Source organism: Muntiacus reevesi, chromosome 1 (genome assembly GCF_963930625.1).
Source record: "Muntiacus reevesi chromosome 1, mMunRee1.1, whole genome shotgun sequence".
In the NCBI taxonomy this organism is placed as follows: Eukaryota; Metazoa; Chordata; class Mammalia; order Artiodactyla; family Cervidae; genus Muntiacus; species Muntiacus reevesi.
In genome coordinates this window covers 171,613,133-171,628,030 of record NC_089249.1, presented here as the reverse complement: position 1 = coordinate 171,628,030, position 14,898 = coordinate 171,613,133, and the positions used below count along the sequence as shown (strand labels likewise).

At 57.0% G+C, this 14,898-nt stretch overlaps 1 protein-coding gene across 5 annotated transcripts in view; it reads right to left on the bottom strand.

Annotated features, from left to right (window-relative positions):
* Nucleotides 1-14,898, bottom strand: part of DGKD (diacylglycerol kinase delta) — a 105,896-nt gene that overhangs the window by 5,412 nt on the left and 85,586 nt on the right. For 4 of the 5 annotated variants that reach the window (XR_010660515.1, XR_010660529.1, XM_065917000.1 and 1 more), the window contains 12 exons: nt 14,019-14,165; nt 13,256-13,384; nt 11,976-12,072; nt 10,541-10,651; nt 8,885-8,981; nt 8,648-8,755; nt 7,742-7,855; nt 6,708-6,842; nt 6,320-6,471; nt 5,391-5,502; nt 5,218-5,310; nt 4,292-4,411 (listed from right to left, as the gene is read on the bottom strand). Coding sequence is in view for 2 of the 5 variants with exons in the window: in XM_065917000.1 (XP_065773072.1) it covers nt 4,292-4,411; nt 5,218-5,310; nt 5,391-5,502; nt 6,320-6,471; nt 6,708-6,842; nt 7,742-7,855; nt 8,648-8,755; nt 8,885-8,981; nt 10,541-10,651; nt 11,976-12,072; nt 13,256-13,384; nt 14,019-14,165 (1,415 nt within the window). In the remaining 3 variants the exon portion in view is untranslated. The remainder of the gene's footprint in view (nt 1-4,291; nt 4,412-5,217; nt 5,311-5,390; nt 5,503-6,319; nt 6,472-6,707; nt 6,843-7,741; nt 7,856-8,647; nt 8,756-8,884; nt 8,982-10,540; nt 10,652-11,975; nt 12,073-13,255; nt 13,385-14,018; nt 14,166-14,898) is intronic. The other variant, XR_010660519.1, reaches the window with a different exon arrangement.

The following is a 14,898-nucleotide window of genomic DNA, read 5'->3' as shown; positions in this document are numbered from 1 at the left end:
GAATTCATTTATATCAGACCTCCCCAGCTGTTCCAAAGGTGTATCTTCATGGTGGGTCTGTCTGAATCAGGGCCCTAGCAGTGTGCGGAGGGGACACCCAGCTCCTGGGCTCCGCGTCGCCTGTCCGTCCACCTGCAGAGACCGGGAGACCGGCGTCTGCCTGGAGGACAGGATGTCTCCCTGGCCGCCTCCTGACGGAAAACGGCCCTTGGACCCTACACGTTCCAGCTAGAATTCTTTTATAGAGAATTTCTTTCATCAGCAATTTTAAGAAAGAACTTTTATGGATCTACTGATAATATTCAAGTTTGGAATCCAATGTGCTGGTTTTTAAAAAAGGAAAATGTTTGAAAGTTCTGGAGATCTGTTTCCTAACGTGAATATACTCAACTCTACTTGATTTGTACACTAAAAATGATAAAGATCCTAAGTTATGTGTCTTTTTTACCACAATTTAAAAAAGAAAATGAACTGAGGTAATGTCCATCTTTTTCTAGCTCTGACACTGTCTTATGTACAGAAATTACATATTCTTTGACAAATTTTTCCTTTGGAAGTAAAATTTACTTTTTCAAATTGTTCTACTTGAACAACAAGTTGGCTATTCTTTTTACAATATCTTGAGATCTAAATTTGTGTAATTTAAATTTTTTTCTGAAAAATCAAAAGGCTTATGGAGATGCTGATATTCACTGGCATTCCTTCATGGATGCTGGAACTTGACTGACTTTTGTATCTGCTGCTCTATCCCCTTATCACTGCACTGTGTTCCTTTTCCCCCCAGATTACATTTGCCAGAGGGTAGTTTATTTTGCTTTCGTTTCAAAGAGCAAACTCAAAGATCTATCACTGTTTTTCCTTTTCAGATAAATGATTTTCCTATTTTTACGTCAGTAGAATTGTGGTAGCTGCCCATTCACAGTTCCCTTTGCCCTTCATACTTCACCTCTTTGCCCCTTGCATGGGTGGGACAAGCCAGTCTGGAATATGATCAGATTTTTTAAATGTGCTATGGACAACAGGAAAGAAAGCAGAGTCCTTCTTTACAGAGCATAAAATCCTCCCTATAGAGAAGCACCATACATATTTGTATATAAATTCTACATACACATACTCTGTCAACTTTCTTTGTTCAGATGTTGTGATGTGGTTAGTTTCACCATGATTAATCATGGACTGATAGTGAGAAGTCACACTACAAAATTGGGTTTCTGACATTTCCTATTATTTCAAGAAGTTTTATCTTGACACAGTTTATGTACATAAATTAAGATTAAAATTTTGGGGGTAATCACTAAAAGAACACGCAGAAGAGCATGTATTTCCAAACTAGTAGAGGGGATAAACAGAACCGTGTGGGAAGCAGAGACTCATCAAAAAGGAGAAAGGAAACAAAAAGTGGGACAAAGAGCACAAAAGATGGTAAAAACGTGTCTAAACATGGTAATCACAGTAAATGTAAACAGACTGAATCTCCTCTTAAAACAGAGTACAATACTGAATAAAAACTCAAACTTAGCAATGCTGTCTGTAAGAAAGATACTCCAAATAAAGCTTGAAAGTAAAGTATGAAAAAGAATGTCAAACAAGTAGGCTTGAAAATAAAAAGATTTAGTAAAGGTCTTGTTATAATGATAAAACCCTAAATGCACCCAATAATATAGCCTCAAAATGCATAAAGCAAAAATACACAAAACCACATACCAAAAAATCAAGACATCTACACTCATGGTCAGAGTGTTCAATAGTAATCCTCAGATCAAGAAGACACAAAACCAAAAACAAAAAAGAAAAAAAACAAAACAAAAATACCTCAGTAAGGACTTAATGATGTGAAAAACACAACTGATATAAGGGACATTTATAAAAACTGACTATCCATTGATCCGTAAAGTTAGTGTTAATAAATTTCAAAGGACTGGTTATATACAAACAACTGCCTTTGAATAGTGAAATTAAGTTAAAAATAACAAAAAAAGTATTAGAAAAAAGATTTCATCCATTGGCAAATAAACAACATACTTTAACTCATGTAAATGCTATATTAGCATATGATTTTATCATTACTTTAACTGTAAGTTTATTTCAGAATTATATGGTATATAACAATATGATTATTAGTTTTTACCAAAATAAAGTGATCCTCTATCACTTACTGCCTTAGGTATGCAATTCTGTTTTTATATTGTTACTTTGCATTTTTTATCATTTTCTTGAAACTGCTTTATTTTTACTCTTTCAGGGTCATAATTTTTCGTAGTGTATAGAAGAGAAAACTGGGCTCCTGTGATCAGTATTTACTCAGATTTTTTTTTAACATAACCTAAACAATAATTAAGGAAAAGATATATTATTTTCTAACTTTTATGCTATTAGCTCCATCTTTACTAGTTCCTTTATTTCCTTTTACAATACAGACGGTATTTTGTTTTTGTCTTTTGTAGTGATTCAGAAAGATATAAACCTTTTCAATTCTACTAGAAACTACCTTTAAAACTTAGGGCTGCCCACTCCAGTGTTCTTGCCTGGAGAATCCCATGGGCAGAGGAGCCTGGCAGGGTACAGTCCGTGGGGTCGCAAAGAGTCAAACACGACTAAGCGACTAATACACACACACCTTTAAAACTATTTTTAAGTTTTTAAAACATAACTGATTACCTTCCTCTAATTAGTAACGTCAAGAGCGTCCTTCACCTCCTTCCACCACAGGACAAGGCATTTCAAGTGCTCCGCTACTCTGTCCAAGTGCAACTGCCCACCCTGCATGAGTCACAGGCAGGCTGTGGCCGCATCCGTTAAGTTTTATTATTTTTAGTAATTTTCTTTTGAATAAGTAACTATTTAGCAAATTTTGATGAGGCTGGCCGGGCCTTCTAAACCAGAGTGCTCTCCTTGAGCTGCTGAGTCGTGCTTCTCAGCTGAGAGGCCTCAGCCAGCTTTCCACGCGGGGTTTGCACTTGTCATCCAACGCCTGCCCGTGCGTGGGGAGCCTGCACTGCCGGCCCGTCCCCCGGCCCAAGGCTCTGACACGCGAAGCCAACAACAGGGCTCCGACGTTCAGTGCCCGGCAGCGCCTCACCGTGTGAACTTTCTCCTGGCCGTCCCTGCTCTATCCTCGGGAGGACGGCCTCTCGGGTTGGCCTCTGTCCAGGTGCTGCCCCCAAAACCACCCCGACTGAGCACCTCTCCTGGGTCCGCGGCCGCCTCGACTGCTGCAGGAGGCATGGCCCGGGGCACGCCCAGGGTCCCGATGTCCCAGCTGTAAGGCCCACGCAAGCTGGGCTCCCTAAACACACGTAACAGAAGAGTGCCACCGGGAGGGGAACACGGCGGCCGCCCCTGCTGTTCTCTAAACACACGTGACCGAGTGTGACCGGGAGGGGAACGCGGCGGCCGCCCCTGCTGTCCTCTAAACACACATGAGACGAGTGTGACGGGAGTGGAACGCGGCGGCCGCCCCTGCTGTCCTCTAAATACACGTGAGACGAGTGTGACGGGAGTGGAACGTGGCGGCCGCCCCTGCTGTCCACTAAATACACGTGAGACGAGTGTGACGGGAGTGGAACGCGGCGGCCGCCCCTGCTGTCCTCTAAACACACATGAGACGAGTGTGACGGGAGTGGAACGCGGCAGCCGCCCCTGCTGTCCTCTAAACACACGTGAGACGAGTGTGACGGGAGTGGAACGCGGCGGCCGCCCCTGCTGTCCTCTAAACACACATGAGACGAGTGTGACGGGAGTGGAACGCGGCGGCCGCCCCTGCTGTCCTCTAAACACACATGAGACGAGTGTGACGGGAGTGGAACGCGGCGGCCGCCCCTGCTGTCCACTAAACACACGTGAGACGAGTGTGACGGGAGTGGAACGTGGCGGCCGCCCCTGCTGTCCTCTAAACACACGTGAGACGAGTGTGACGGGAGTGGAGCACAGCGCCCGCCCCTGCCGAGACGCCCAGCAGCCTGCCGTCAGCCCGGCCGCTGCCTCCAGCCGGGGCGCACCGGGTCCCAGCTCCGCCTCCCCACCTGCCCCCTGGCCCCGCAGTTCTGTGTCCGAGGCAACTTGTGGCCCGGTCCCCGAGGGTCATTCTCGACAGCAGTTCCCAGATCCTCCTACCTGCCCAAGTGGTCTCCACGCCCTGAAGGCATTTTAACAGAGAGACGTATTTACCAGGGGCCAGATCAGGGGCTGCAGGACCAGCACCATCTTCAGCCCGAAGCCGCAGAGGGACTCGGGTGCAGAAGGGACAGTCCCGTGTCCAGGGACGCCATGCTGGAGCCCGAGACCCACATACCTCTTCGTCACCAGGCTCCATGGGCTGGCACAGCCATGGCGTGTCCGCCAGCTTCCTGAGCTGCTGGTCCATCTCGGCAAGCGCAGCTGTGAGCCGCTCCTTCTGAGGGGGATCCAACTGCTGCTCCAGGGACGGAGGGATGGAGGGAGGAGAAACAGCGGTTACCAGCAGGGCGGGGCCGCAGGGCCCACGCAGACAGGGAGCCTGGCCCAGGGCCGGGTCACTCTCAGAGAGCTCTTCTAAAAGCTTGCCAGGAAACGGAGTCACAGAGCACCCCTGAAGGGCCAAACTCCGAGCCTCCGCTTGTAACCAGTGCCAAGTGAGAGAATTAGACTCTCCTCTCCTAAGCAATGGGGCAAACCAAGCTCGTCTGAAAATCCCATCAGCAGGGCTCACAGGTCACCTGCCTCAGCTTCCTCGGGACCCTCTCTCTGAAGCAGGGACCAGCCCGCCTGCACCAGAGCAGACAATGTGCGGGCACAGAGGCAGCCCCGGGAACGTCAGGACAGCATGGAAGCTTAGAATGAGAGTAGAGAGTACAGCCTGGACTCCTGGGGTGATTCTGCAGTGACTTCACCTCCTTGACCTTCCACACCTTCATTTCTTTCAACAAGAAGGCTGGTCGGGCACTCTGAGGTCTGCCCTGTTCTAGCTTTTGTGATTTGACAGAAGTCCAGCTGGGTGCCTCCCCGGGGCTGAGTGAGGAGGGGCGGCGGGGTCTTCGTGCCGGGGACAGTCCTGAGGACACAATGCCGTGCATGGCGCAGCAGGGCCCTGACACCATGGAGGGGGCTTGGCGAGACAGGCCAGAGGGTCTGAGCATCATGCAGGGCCAAGGCAGGGCCCTCTGAGGAGCCCCCACGGGCGGGAGCCCCGCACAGAGCCGCGCGGCCTGTGTGTGCGTCGCGGGCCGGCCCCCAGCTTACCAGGGCCAGCCTGCCCGCGAGCAGCAGCTGCGTCTCGCTGCGCAGGGCTCGGACGTTATTCACCATCTCCAGGACGAGGCTGCAGCTCAGCCCCTGAGAGGAACCAGAACAGAACCATGGAGATGGCCCGAGGGCTGGCGGGCGCGGGGGCGGGGGCGGGAGGGCGCAGGCACCTCTGCGGCTCTGGGCTTGCCGTACACTCGGTCCATGGACTTGGAGCTGGCGTTGACGGCGTGGGCGAGCTCCTGCTCCACATCCCGGTGGGACTGTGCTAGCTCCCGGATGCTGGAGAGAGACACAGCGGCAGGCCTGTCACCTCCTGACTGATGGCCAGGGAGGCCTTAACCGGGAGATCTGACGACAAACTCCCAAGCTTTTGTGGAGACTCACCCAAGAAGGCAAGTGCCCCAAAAGGACATGGAGGTCTTGTGAAACCTCCAGAGCAGGAAGAAGAGGAGGAGGAGGCCAGGAAGGGGCCAGACAGGCCCATGGGGGGACGCCAGGCCTGCACGCGGCCTCAGAAGGGAGGGGGCGGGGAGGGGAACGGGGTCCAAGGACAGAGCCAAGGGGCCAGGGGGTGTGGCAGCTGTGGGCACAGGCCACCATGCTGCTGCGACCGCGCCCGCGTGAGGGGGGATGCGGTGGGAGGCTGGGCAGCAGGCAGAGCAGTGACCACCGCGCTGGAAGGTCCACAGTGGCTCTGGGGGCCAAGAGAAGGAAGCACCTTTGGCTGTTGTCTTTTTTTCTTTTTAATATTTGCAAAGTTTGCTTCCTAATAGCACACCTGCTCTTCGGCATGAAGTGAAGGAGGCAGTAAGTGGACTGTTCTTAAGAATCCAGGACAGCTTTACAGTCCAGGTAGCTGGCCCTGAAGATGCATGTGGATTTGAGGCTTCCATGTCCTTAAGCCCCAAATAACATCTGCAAGACCTTCAGTGACAACTGCACAGCGCAGGGCGAGCAGAACCCGGCCGGACAGGCCCCGTGACAGAGGAGACACAGAGGACGCACAGGGACGCGAGAGGAGCGTCTCAACACCCGCGCCCCGCACGGACCTGGGGCCTCGCTGGGGGAGCTGACCACGGACGGAGGGGGCACCCACCTGTGGATGAGGGCGCCCGCTGCCCGCCCGAACTGGTCCATCTGGGTGGCCTCCTCCTCGGACAGGATCTCCGGGTGCAGAGAGAAAGACGGGGCGCGGGGCAGCTCACACTTCTGCTTGTCCTCCCAGGACTTCAGGGTGTTCTCGAAGGCCTAGGACACGGGGCCAGGGTTACACACGCTCCTGCGAGCGCACATTCAACAGCCAACGCTGCTGGACACTCGCGGAACGAATCCCGGACGGGGACGCCGACACCTGTTTACTCTGGGGGAGAGGGCACGGCCCTAGGAATCCCAGCCCCGTTCACATAATCTGGGGGAGAAATATGTCGATTCCTGGAATCGAACGCTCAGGTGCCAGGTCCCCCCCAAGACGGGCGCCATCTTACCCGATCCCTGGTGAGAGTCTGCGCCCGGTTCTTGTGGACGATGCGGATGTACCCCGGGGGCTGGACCCAGGCCTCTCCGTCCACCTGCACAGGCACGCCCTCATCACCCAGGATGGAGATCTTCACCGTGCGACACTGTGAAGACCACAGCCTGCTCGAGCACCAAGCCGACCAGGAGCCACATGGGGCCGGAGGGCCGCCCTGCCCCACAGCCCACCCCGTGCCCGCCGGCTGACCGTCAGGGCTTCCGGGCTCAGGGGATCCCCGCCTGGGGCGCAGCTCCTGGAGTCCCGGGCCGGCCCTGCCCAGCCCTGCCGCCCCGCACCCAGGGCACCCCGTATCCGTGACTGCTGCCTTGTGGGGAACTCAGTGCTCAGACGCCAGCACCGGGCCTCAGGCGGGGACATGCCCAGAGCTGCTGAGTCCCTGGGCATGTGGGGACCCACCCGAGATGAGGCCAATTCCCACCGAGGGCTCCTCTTTTCAACAGAAAGTACTGCCGAAGCATTAAAACCATGACATCCACGCAGCCCATAGCGGGGAAAGGACTGGGGCTCAGAGCAGTGTGAGAACCCATCTCTGTGCGTGAAGACATGGCCCCCCCACCGCCCAGACAGACCCTTCCCAGCCCGTCACCAGAAGCTCCCAAGGGGGACCCGCCCCATCTCCCCCCACAGCGGGGCCTCAGAGCGGCCGGGTGAGGACACACGCTCAGCCTCACTCCTGGACTTGGGCTGAGGCTCCCGAGAGCTGCAGGGCCGGGCCGCGGGCACCCAGGCCCGCCTCGGCTCACCCCACCACAGCAGGAGGAGGGCGCTCCGGGGTGCAAGCCAGCCCCAGTTTGGAAAGCATGTTTCAGAGGTCCAACACGGCAGGCAAGAACAGGCTCTGGACCAGGAGGCAGCTAGGTGGCCCGCTGTCCAGGGTTCTGCACTCAGGTGCCCACCTGTCTCGGGACCGTGGGTCTGGGCCAGGCCTGCCTCTCCTCCCAGAGCCCAGGACCCCCTCCCCGCCTCCAGGACCCCGGCCAGTACCTGGGCGATCCGGTGATGCTGCAGCTTTATGACCCGGGAGACAGCCATTTGCATGCTGCCGAACACCGCGACCACCTCCAAGATCTTGTCATCGAAGGACGGGGCTGCGAAGGTCTGCAAGGGCCAGTGTCAGAGCTGACCTCTGCTCCCGGCCTGAACACGCCCCCACGCACAGCCGCCTCTCTCCGGAGGCCGCTGCACTAAAAGTCAGACGGGCCCACAACAGGGAGCCACTGTGGTGGGGTCTCCAGACCCGGAAGGCAGCAGCCCAGATGGCGTGGTAGGCCTGCCTGCCCCTCACACACGTAGGGCCTCGGGCACGTGACTGCCTCTTCCTGGGTTCCCGCTTCTGAAAAACGGGGCTGACACTGGTACGTTCCTCCAGGGTCTCACGAGGGCTGTGCACTCAGGCAGCGTGCTGACAAGCGGGGCCAGCGCAGCCACGACGGCTGCCGTGCACCAAGGGGTCGGCCCTAGCAGACCGTCCACACTCCCACCCGTGCCCCCGCAGGCTGGACTCCAAACGCCTCCCTGCCTCACGCAGCCCCACGCGAGCCCCAACCTCTCTGCGCGCTGCCCAGGGTGCCCACCATCGGAGAACATCTCCCTCCCCCACACCAACCTGACCTGTCCAACCCCTAGCCACCCTCAGGCCTCCGTGCCGATGTCCCCTGCCCCTGGACGCCCTCCCAGATGACCCCCAGGGCAGGTCCGGGCCCAGACTCCAGGCCACACCTGCGACCACACCTTACTGGGGTGGGGGCGCTGTCTCACTGCCCACTGCACCCCTGCGGCCAGCACGGGGGCGCTGCCCCGTCCAGCCCCCAGCCTGCCCAGAGAGCAGCCCTGAGCAGGAGGCTCTGCCTCGGCTCCCAGGCCCGCGCCACCCGGCACCCCCATACGTACGTCATCCTCCTTGGTGCCCCCCCAGAAGTTGGTCCCTCCGGCGTAGCTGGGGATGTTGAGGACAGCGATTCCCTGGAGACTCGGGAGGGGGATAGGGCGCCCGTCACACTGTGCAGGGGGGACGCGGGAGGGGAGAGGAGAGGCGAGAAGAGAGCGCCAGCGTCAGGCGGGGCGGCCTCCCCGGCGGCCCCAGGGGCCTCGCGGCTCAGGCGCGGGGCTGGGGTGCCACCTGCTCACCTCCAGTAGGACCTTCTGCTCCAGGTTCTTGTAGGTTCTGTGTAGCAGCTCTCTGGTGCCCAGGACTCCGTACCACATCATGTTTTTGGTTCGACTCCTGGGGAGGAGAGCACACGGCTGGCTGGCAGTCACCTCCTCACAGCCGGTCACACCAGGCACGCGTGCCCAGCGGCGACACCGCACGACGAGGAGGGACGTGACTGTGACAGGTCCGTGTGAGACGTGCCAGAGAGATGTTCACTGACATGAAATCCTACTTTTCAAAAGTAATGCTCCCAAGAAGTAAGCCTATCCTAAAAGGTAAGGTATCACAGAGCCTCACAAAAAACATGCAAATCACGACTTTTTCCAGCGATAAAATTACGCATGCTGTTCAGTCGCTAAGTCATGTCTGACTCTGATCCCACAGACGGCAGCACGCCAGGCCTCCCTGTCCGTCACCAGCTCCCGGAGTGTGCACAAACTCATGTCCATCGCGTCGGTGACGCCATCCAGCCATCTCATCCCCTGTCGCCCCTTCTCCTGCCCTCAGCCTTTCCCAGCATCAGGGTCTTTCCCAACGAGTCAGACTTGGGAAGTGCGGGAAAGCACAGAGGCACATTCAAGAATCCCACGTTGTCAGCACTGATGGGAAACACTCCAGCGCGTGTTCTCGGTCCCTCCAGGAACTTACAGCTGAGACAGCGGAAACCTGCACTTCACCCAACGTGGAGGGTGCCTCCCCGGGTCCTGAGCATGAATGACCACATCGGGGCACCTCCCACCAGGGGTCGCTGAGTCAACACCTCTGATGGGCTGCCTTCTGCCCGCACTTCCGGGCTCTATAATGCGCCCAGCAGTGGCCCTTGGTAAAACACCCCTTTGTCAATGTTCCCCCACTTCTTCAAGCTAGATTTGTAGACATGGCATCTTCTCAGTGGGTCTTCTCAAAGATGCAAACTCAGGTAAGGTTATACCAGGATTCCAAGTTTCTAAAAACCATGCTGCACGTGGCCTTGCTCCTTCACCTGCTTTGTTCTGCTAAATGACACGCATGCTAATAATGCCTTTCAGTTGTCTGGACTAAGGAGGGTGTTTTCATGTCACTGGGGCTCAGTTATGCGCTGGGTGGCGGGGATGCCCCTGGGGACATCTGAGCCTTTTTCTGACACTTGAGCCCCAGGGCGCCAAGGGTTTTGAGTTCTCATGACTAGTCTTGTTCTTCTAGGAAGGGGCCCCTGTCTCTGCTTCGATGGCTGTTCTCCCCCAAACTCCACACCAGCTCCTCTCCGTCTCTAGTTCTGGACCGTCACAGTTGAATGGTCCCCACCAGGTGATGGCCACCGTGGGGAGGGAGACACCAACCGCCCTCCTCCCTCGGCTAGGGGAGCAAGCGCATGGTGCTTTAGGGGGAGAGCCTGAGCACCCCCAGGAAGAGCCCTCGGGGCTGCCCCTGCTAGAAAACCCGAGAAGGGGGCAAGCCCTGACCCCTCCTGCAGGCGCCCCGGGGCTGCCCGCTGCTGTGGCCGTGACATGGAAGCGCCTGCCTTCCAACGAGGAGCTCAGGCTCTGGGTCTGGGCTCTGCCTAAGTGCTCCGCACCCCAGAAATAACCCCATGGCTGAAGGGGGATACCGGGGCCCATGTCAGGACGGGCGTGCGCAGGTCCAGCACCCACCTGCACTTCTCCGGGTGCTCATCACGCTTGTTGTTGAAGTCCAGGGAGATCTTCGCGTCCAGGCCGATGCCAAAGTAATTGTTCATGACACACTTCTCTGTGTAATACTCTCTGCAAAGGGGGGTTCAGGCCACTTAGAACAGCCCTGCGGACCAGCCTCTGAGGGTTTCTTCCTGAGGACAAAACTTAGCTTTCTGAGGGTAGGGGACAGTGTCACCAAGGTGCAATTTCTATACCGTAAAATCTACCTGTTTAAAAGGCCAAACCCAACAATGACTTTCATGCATTCAGAGTCACTACAACCAACATCAGAACAGTTCATCCCCCAAAACAAAATCCACAGCCGTGAGCCATCGGCCCCGGAAGCCCCGACGGCTTTCTGTCCCTGTGGTACTGCAGTCTGGCCAGCTCCCGGAAACGGACTGACACGCGTGCCGCCCTTTGTGTCTGTCCCCGTCACTGCGCACGCCTGCACGCCATGAGCACCAGGCTCGCCCGGCGCGGTGCCTCAGCCGGCGACGGCCCGACCGTGGCCCCCACGGGACGCACTCCACCCGTCCAGCCGCTCCCCGCTGTTGGACATTTGGGCTGTTTCACTTCTGAGCCCTGACTTGTGGACACTCAGACCCACGCTGCAGGGCGGCAGTGTTCCAGTTTCGTCTTTCCCAGGAGTCACCCCAGGAAGGGACCTGCCGGGCCACGTGGAAACTGGGTTTGGAGGCCACACCTGACTCTCCTGACAGCAGCCGCACTAGCTCTCCTCACCACTCCAGACACACATGTGGGCACCTTTCAATCCCCTGCCACCAGCCACTGGCTGCCCAGAACTTGCTATCAGCTGGCAGAAAGGGAAATCTAGGGCCTTCAAAATGCCACATGTCCCGCAATGGCCTCTATACACACAAGGACAAGCTGCATGAAAGCCCGTGCTGCCTTTAGACACTGGGCAGAGGACACGACACGCGGTGGGCAGAGTCCAAACCCAGGACAGCTTCTCCCGGGGAGAGTGAGGGGCGTCCAGCCTGGGACCTGCACTGCTGGGGGAGCGGCAGACCTTCAAGGAAGGCAACGCGGTCAGGAGGCGGTGCCCAGGTGGGACACCCCCCAGGAGGGGCCAGCCAGGCCCCAGAGAGGACAAACCGAGAACATGGCACAGCCGGTCCCCCTCAGAGTCTCTGAACCTGCCGAAGCCTCAGCACACCAGCACGCTCGGAAGCCGGAGACGCATAAGCACGGCCACCTCCCTTCCCAGAAGTGCCAGCCACCCTCCACCCCTGCGGCCTCACCCTTTCTGGGTTTTCCTTACTAGCCGACAGCAGCTGGAAAAAGATCACCCGGTCAACTGCTCACAAATTTCTCAAGTTATTTCCGAGTCAGATTTCTAAGCGCCAGCATTCAGCTAACCACATGCCCGCCTGGTTTACCCCATACTCACAGGTTTTCTGGTTCAGAGTTAAAGGGGTCGGCGTTAATTAGTAATCGGCTGATGACTGAGCCTCCAGGCAGGGTACCAGACATCCCGGCGCGGACATCTGTTGGGGAGAGAACAGCAGGAGACTGCACTGGCTGGGGGCCCTTGATTCAAGAGGGTGATGATCACGTGTCCTTCAGAGAATATTATCATAATAATATGCTTTTTTTTTTTTTTAATAAGATGCTTCTAAAACACCACATAAAGGTGTCCAAACTTTGACAATTAATAGTTTCAGGTCAAAATTCACGCTCCTAAATCTACAGAACAAAAATAAACACTGGGTGGTAACCTATGACACATTAGCAAAGAGTTTATAAAGATAGCTGTCACTAAAGCCAAGAAACTCCACCAAAGTGATCTCCACCACAACTAGTCTTAGGGTTGGGCCAGTCCCACAAACTTTTAAGGCTAAATCCACGAGGAAAAGTTACACATGAAAAAATCCTCCAGGTGACCAGAGCCCTTGGATACCTGCACCAATCTCTTCAAGTTTACTCCATGAACAGTAAAGCTGAGACGGAGCCCTGCTTTTGGACATTCTGCCGGTCCATCCCTTCCAGTAACATTTTGCTGCTTATCAACCAAATCTCTCTCATCCTCTTTTCCCCAGAACTTCTGGAATAGTCTTTCTATTCAGCTGAGGGTCACCTAAAAACTGCCAAACCACTTACATGAGCAGCGTGTGCTCAGCCTGGCCCAGGAGGTCCAGGAAGCTACTGGAAGCGAGTTACGGGAGGCCACTCATCGCTTTCAACCCCTCAGATCACTCCTCCCTACTGAGGACAGTGTTCTCACCCCCACCCCGCCCCGAGAAGCAGCAGCAGGGGCTGCCTCGACGCGACATCAGGCTGGGAACAACGGGGTGACCACTGGCTCTCCACCCCCTGCCGGCCCTCCCTTTTCACTCAGTCCAGGTCCTATTTACCCCTCAGCACCCAGCTCAAGCATCACCTCCTCAGTGACACCTGCCTGGGACCCCAGCTGGCACCCTGGGAGCGTCTGTCCTGTGTAATACACCAGGGCGCTTTTCACAGAGCCGCGACAGAACCCTGACCTCTGCCCGTCCTTCCCACGGACCTGTGAACTCCTGTGCAGGGACCTGGTCTCACTGAGCCCTCAGACCCACGAGAGGCAGAGCGACAGCCGGTGGCAGGTTAGTACCCTGCGTGGGTCCCCCCCGCCAAGACACGCAGGCTGCTGTGAGGGGCCAGGGAGCCTGGCCCACCCGGGGGGACACTCACTCGGGAATAAGATCTTCGTGTTCAGCGCTGGTAGGCCATCCCGGCTTCCCGACTGCGGAGGAAGAGATGCAGAACCGCCTGGCAATAAGCTCCCTTTGCTTATCAGCTTCTCGCAGGGAGACTTGGACACTGTCAGGGTAGAAGACAGGCCACTGAGCTACCAGCGGGCTTCATCAGGGAGGGGGCCCGCGGGCGGGCCGAGGGAGGCGAGCGGTGGCCACAAGCAGCGGTCAGCCAGGAGAGAGGCGCTGGGCTCAGACGCCCCCAGTCACGGGCCCCCAGTGGGGCTGGGGCAGTGCTGTCGAGGCCCAAGGCAGGGCAGAGGGGCTGGCCCCCGACCGCGGTCAGGCCAGGGTCTGTGCCTGGGCAGAGGGCACTTCCGCACGGGAATGGTGGTGGGGGAATGCCGGGGCAGGCTCTCCCCACGGCTCGTAAGGCTGTGCGCTGGGGGCGGCAGAGGAGCGGCTGTTCCACGGCGGCTAAGGGTCCCCAGGCGGCAGCCTGCGTGGCTGGGTGGCCGGCTGCCGCCTGGAGGCCTCGAGCCCTGGGTTAGGACCCGCTGGGCCAGGCGTGCAGGGAGATTCGGAGGGAAGGCCCCTCCCGGCCCAGGGTCCTGCCGGGCCTACAGCAGGTAAACTGCACACATCAGGTGGTTCGCCAAACAGGTGGCAAGTTCAAGACTCTTTACACCTCCACGTGGCCACAGCAACCACGAGAAAGCCCCTCACGCTTCCGAGCACCCCGAAACGAGAGGGCCCTATACCTCTGCGGAGACTCCGGCCCTTGGAGGCGCCGTGGCCCTCACCATGGCCTGCTCTGTCATCCGACTTCAGGTCTTTCTTCTCCGACTCGGAGAGGCCGAGGATGAAGCCCTCCTGCTCCTGGGTTTGGGCGTTCTGCTCGTCCACAGCTGCACAAGGCAAGGTGATGGCGGCTGAGCGCATGGAGATTGACCCGCAGCTGCCGCCAGGCAGCACACGGGCCAACCTCGCCACCCTCACCCTCGTCTCAGCCGAAGTCTCAGATCCGAAGCTCCGACCCGACCCTCTGTCTTTCCGGCCCTGGCACCTGGGGGCACCCGGGCACTCGTGCCAACAGGCTGGGGAGGCGGGCCAAGGCTGGAAGAGATGGGGGCGTGGGAGAGAGGGACAAGCGAGGGTCCACGCAGCCTGGAGGGGTCGCGAGGAGGGAGCCGGGTCCATGCTGGAGGAGAGAGCCAGGTCACGACCTCACTAGTCTCACCACAAGGAGCAGGTTGATCTGCTCAGTGAAATCGGTCTGGTGAGAGCGGAAAAGGTGCGAGATGGCTTCCGACGGTGATGAGAGGAGAGACAGAGGACGGGGAAAGCTTGCTGGGAGGGGCCTCAGGGTCAGGGTGAGGTTTACAGGTCAAGATGGTTCACAGCCTTCGCTTTGAAGCTTAACAAAGGCAGTCAGAGAAAAGGAGCGAGACACCGTGTGAGCCTCTAATCCTGGGGGGGTGTGTCTCTCCCGGCACCAGCCGGTCGTGGGCAATCATCAGCGCGGCCTGGACACCAGGGCCAACTGCCTGTCCAAGCCCCTGGCCCTCACCCCTGAGGCCCACGCCTGCCTCAGATACCACAACACACACGCATCCCTGCCTTTCTGACCACCGCCCCGGT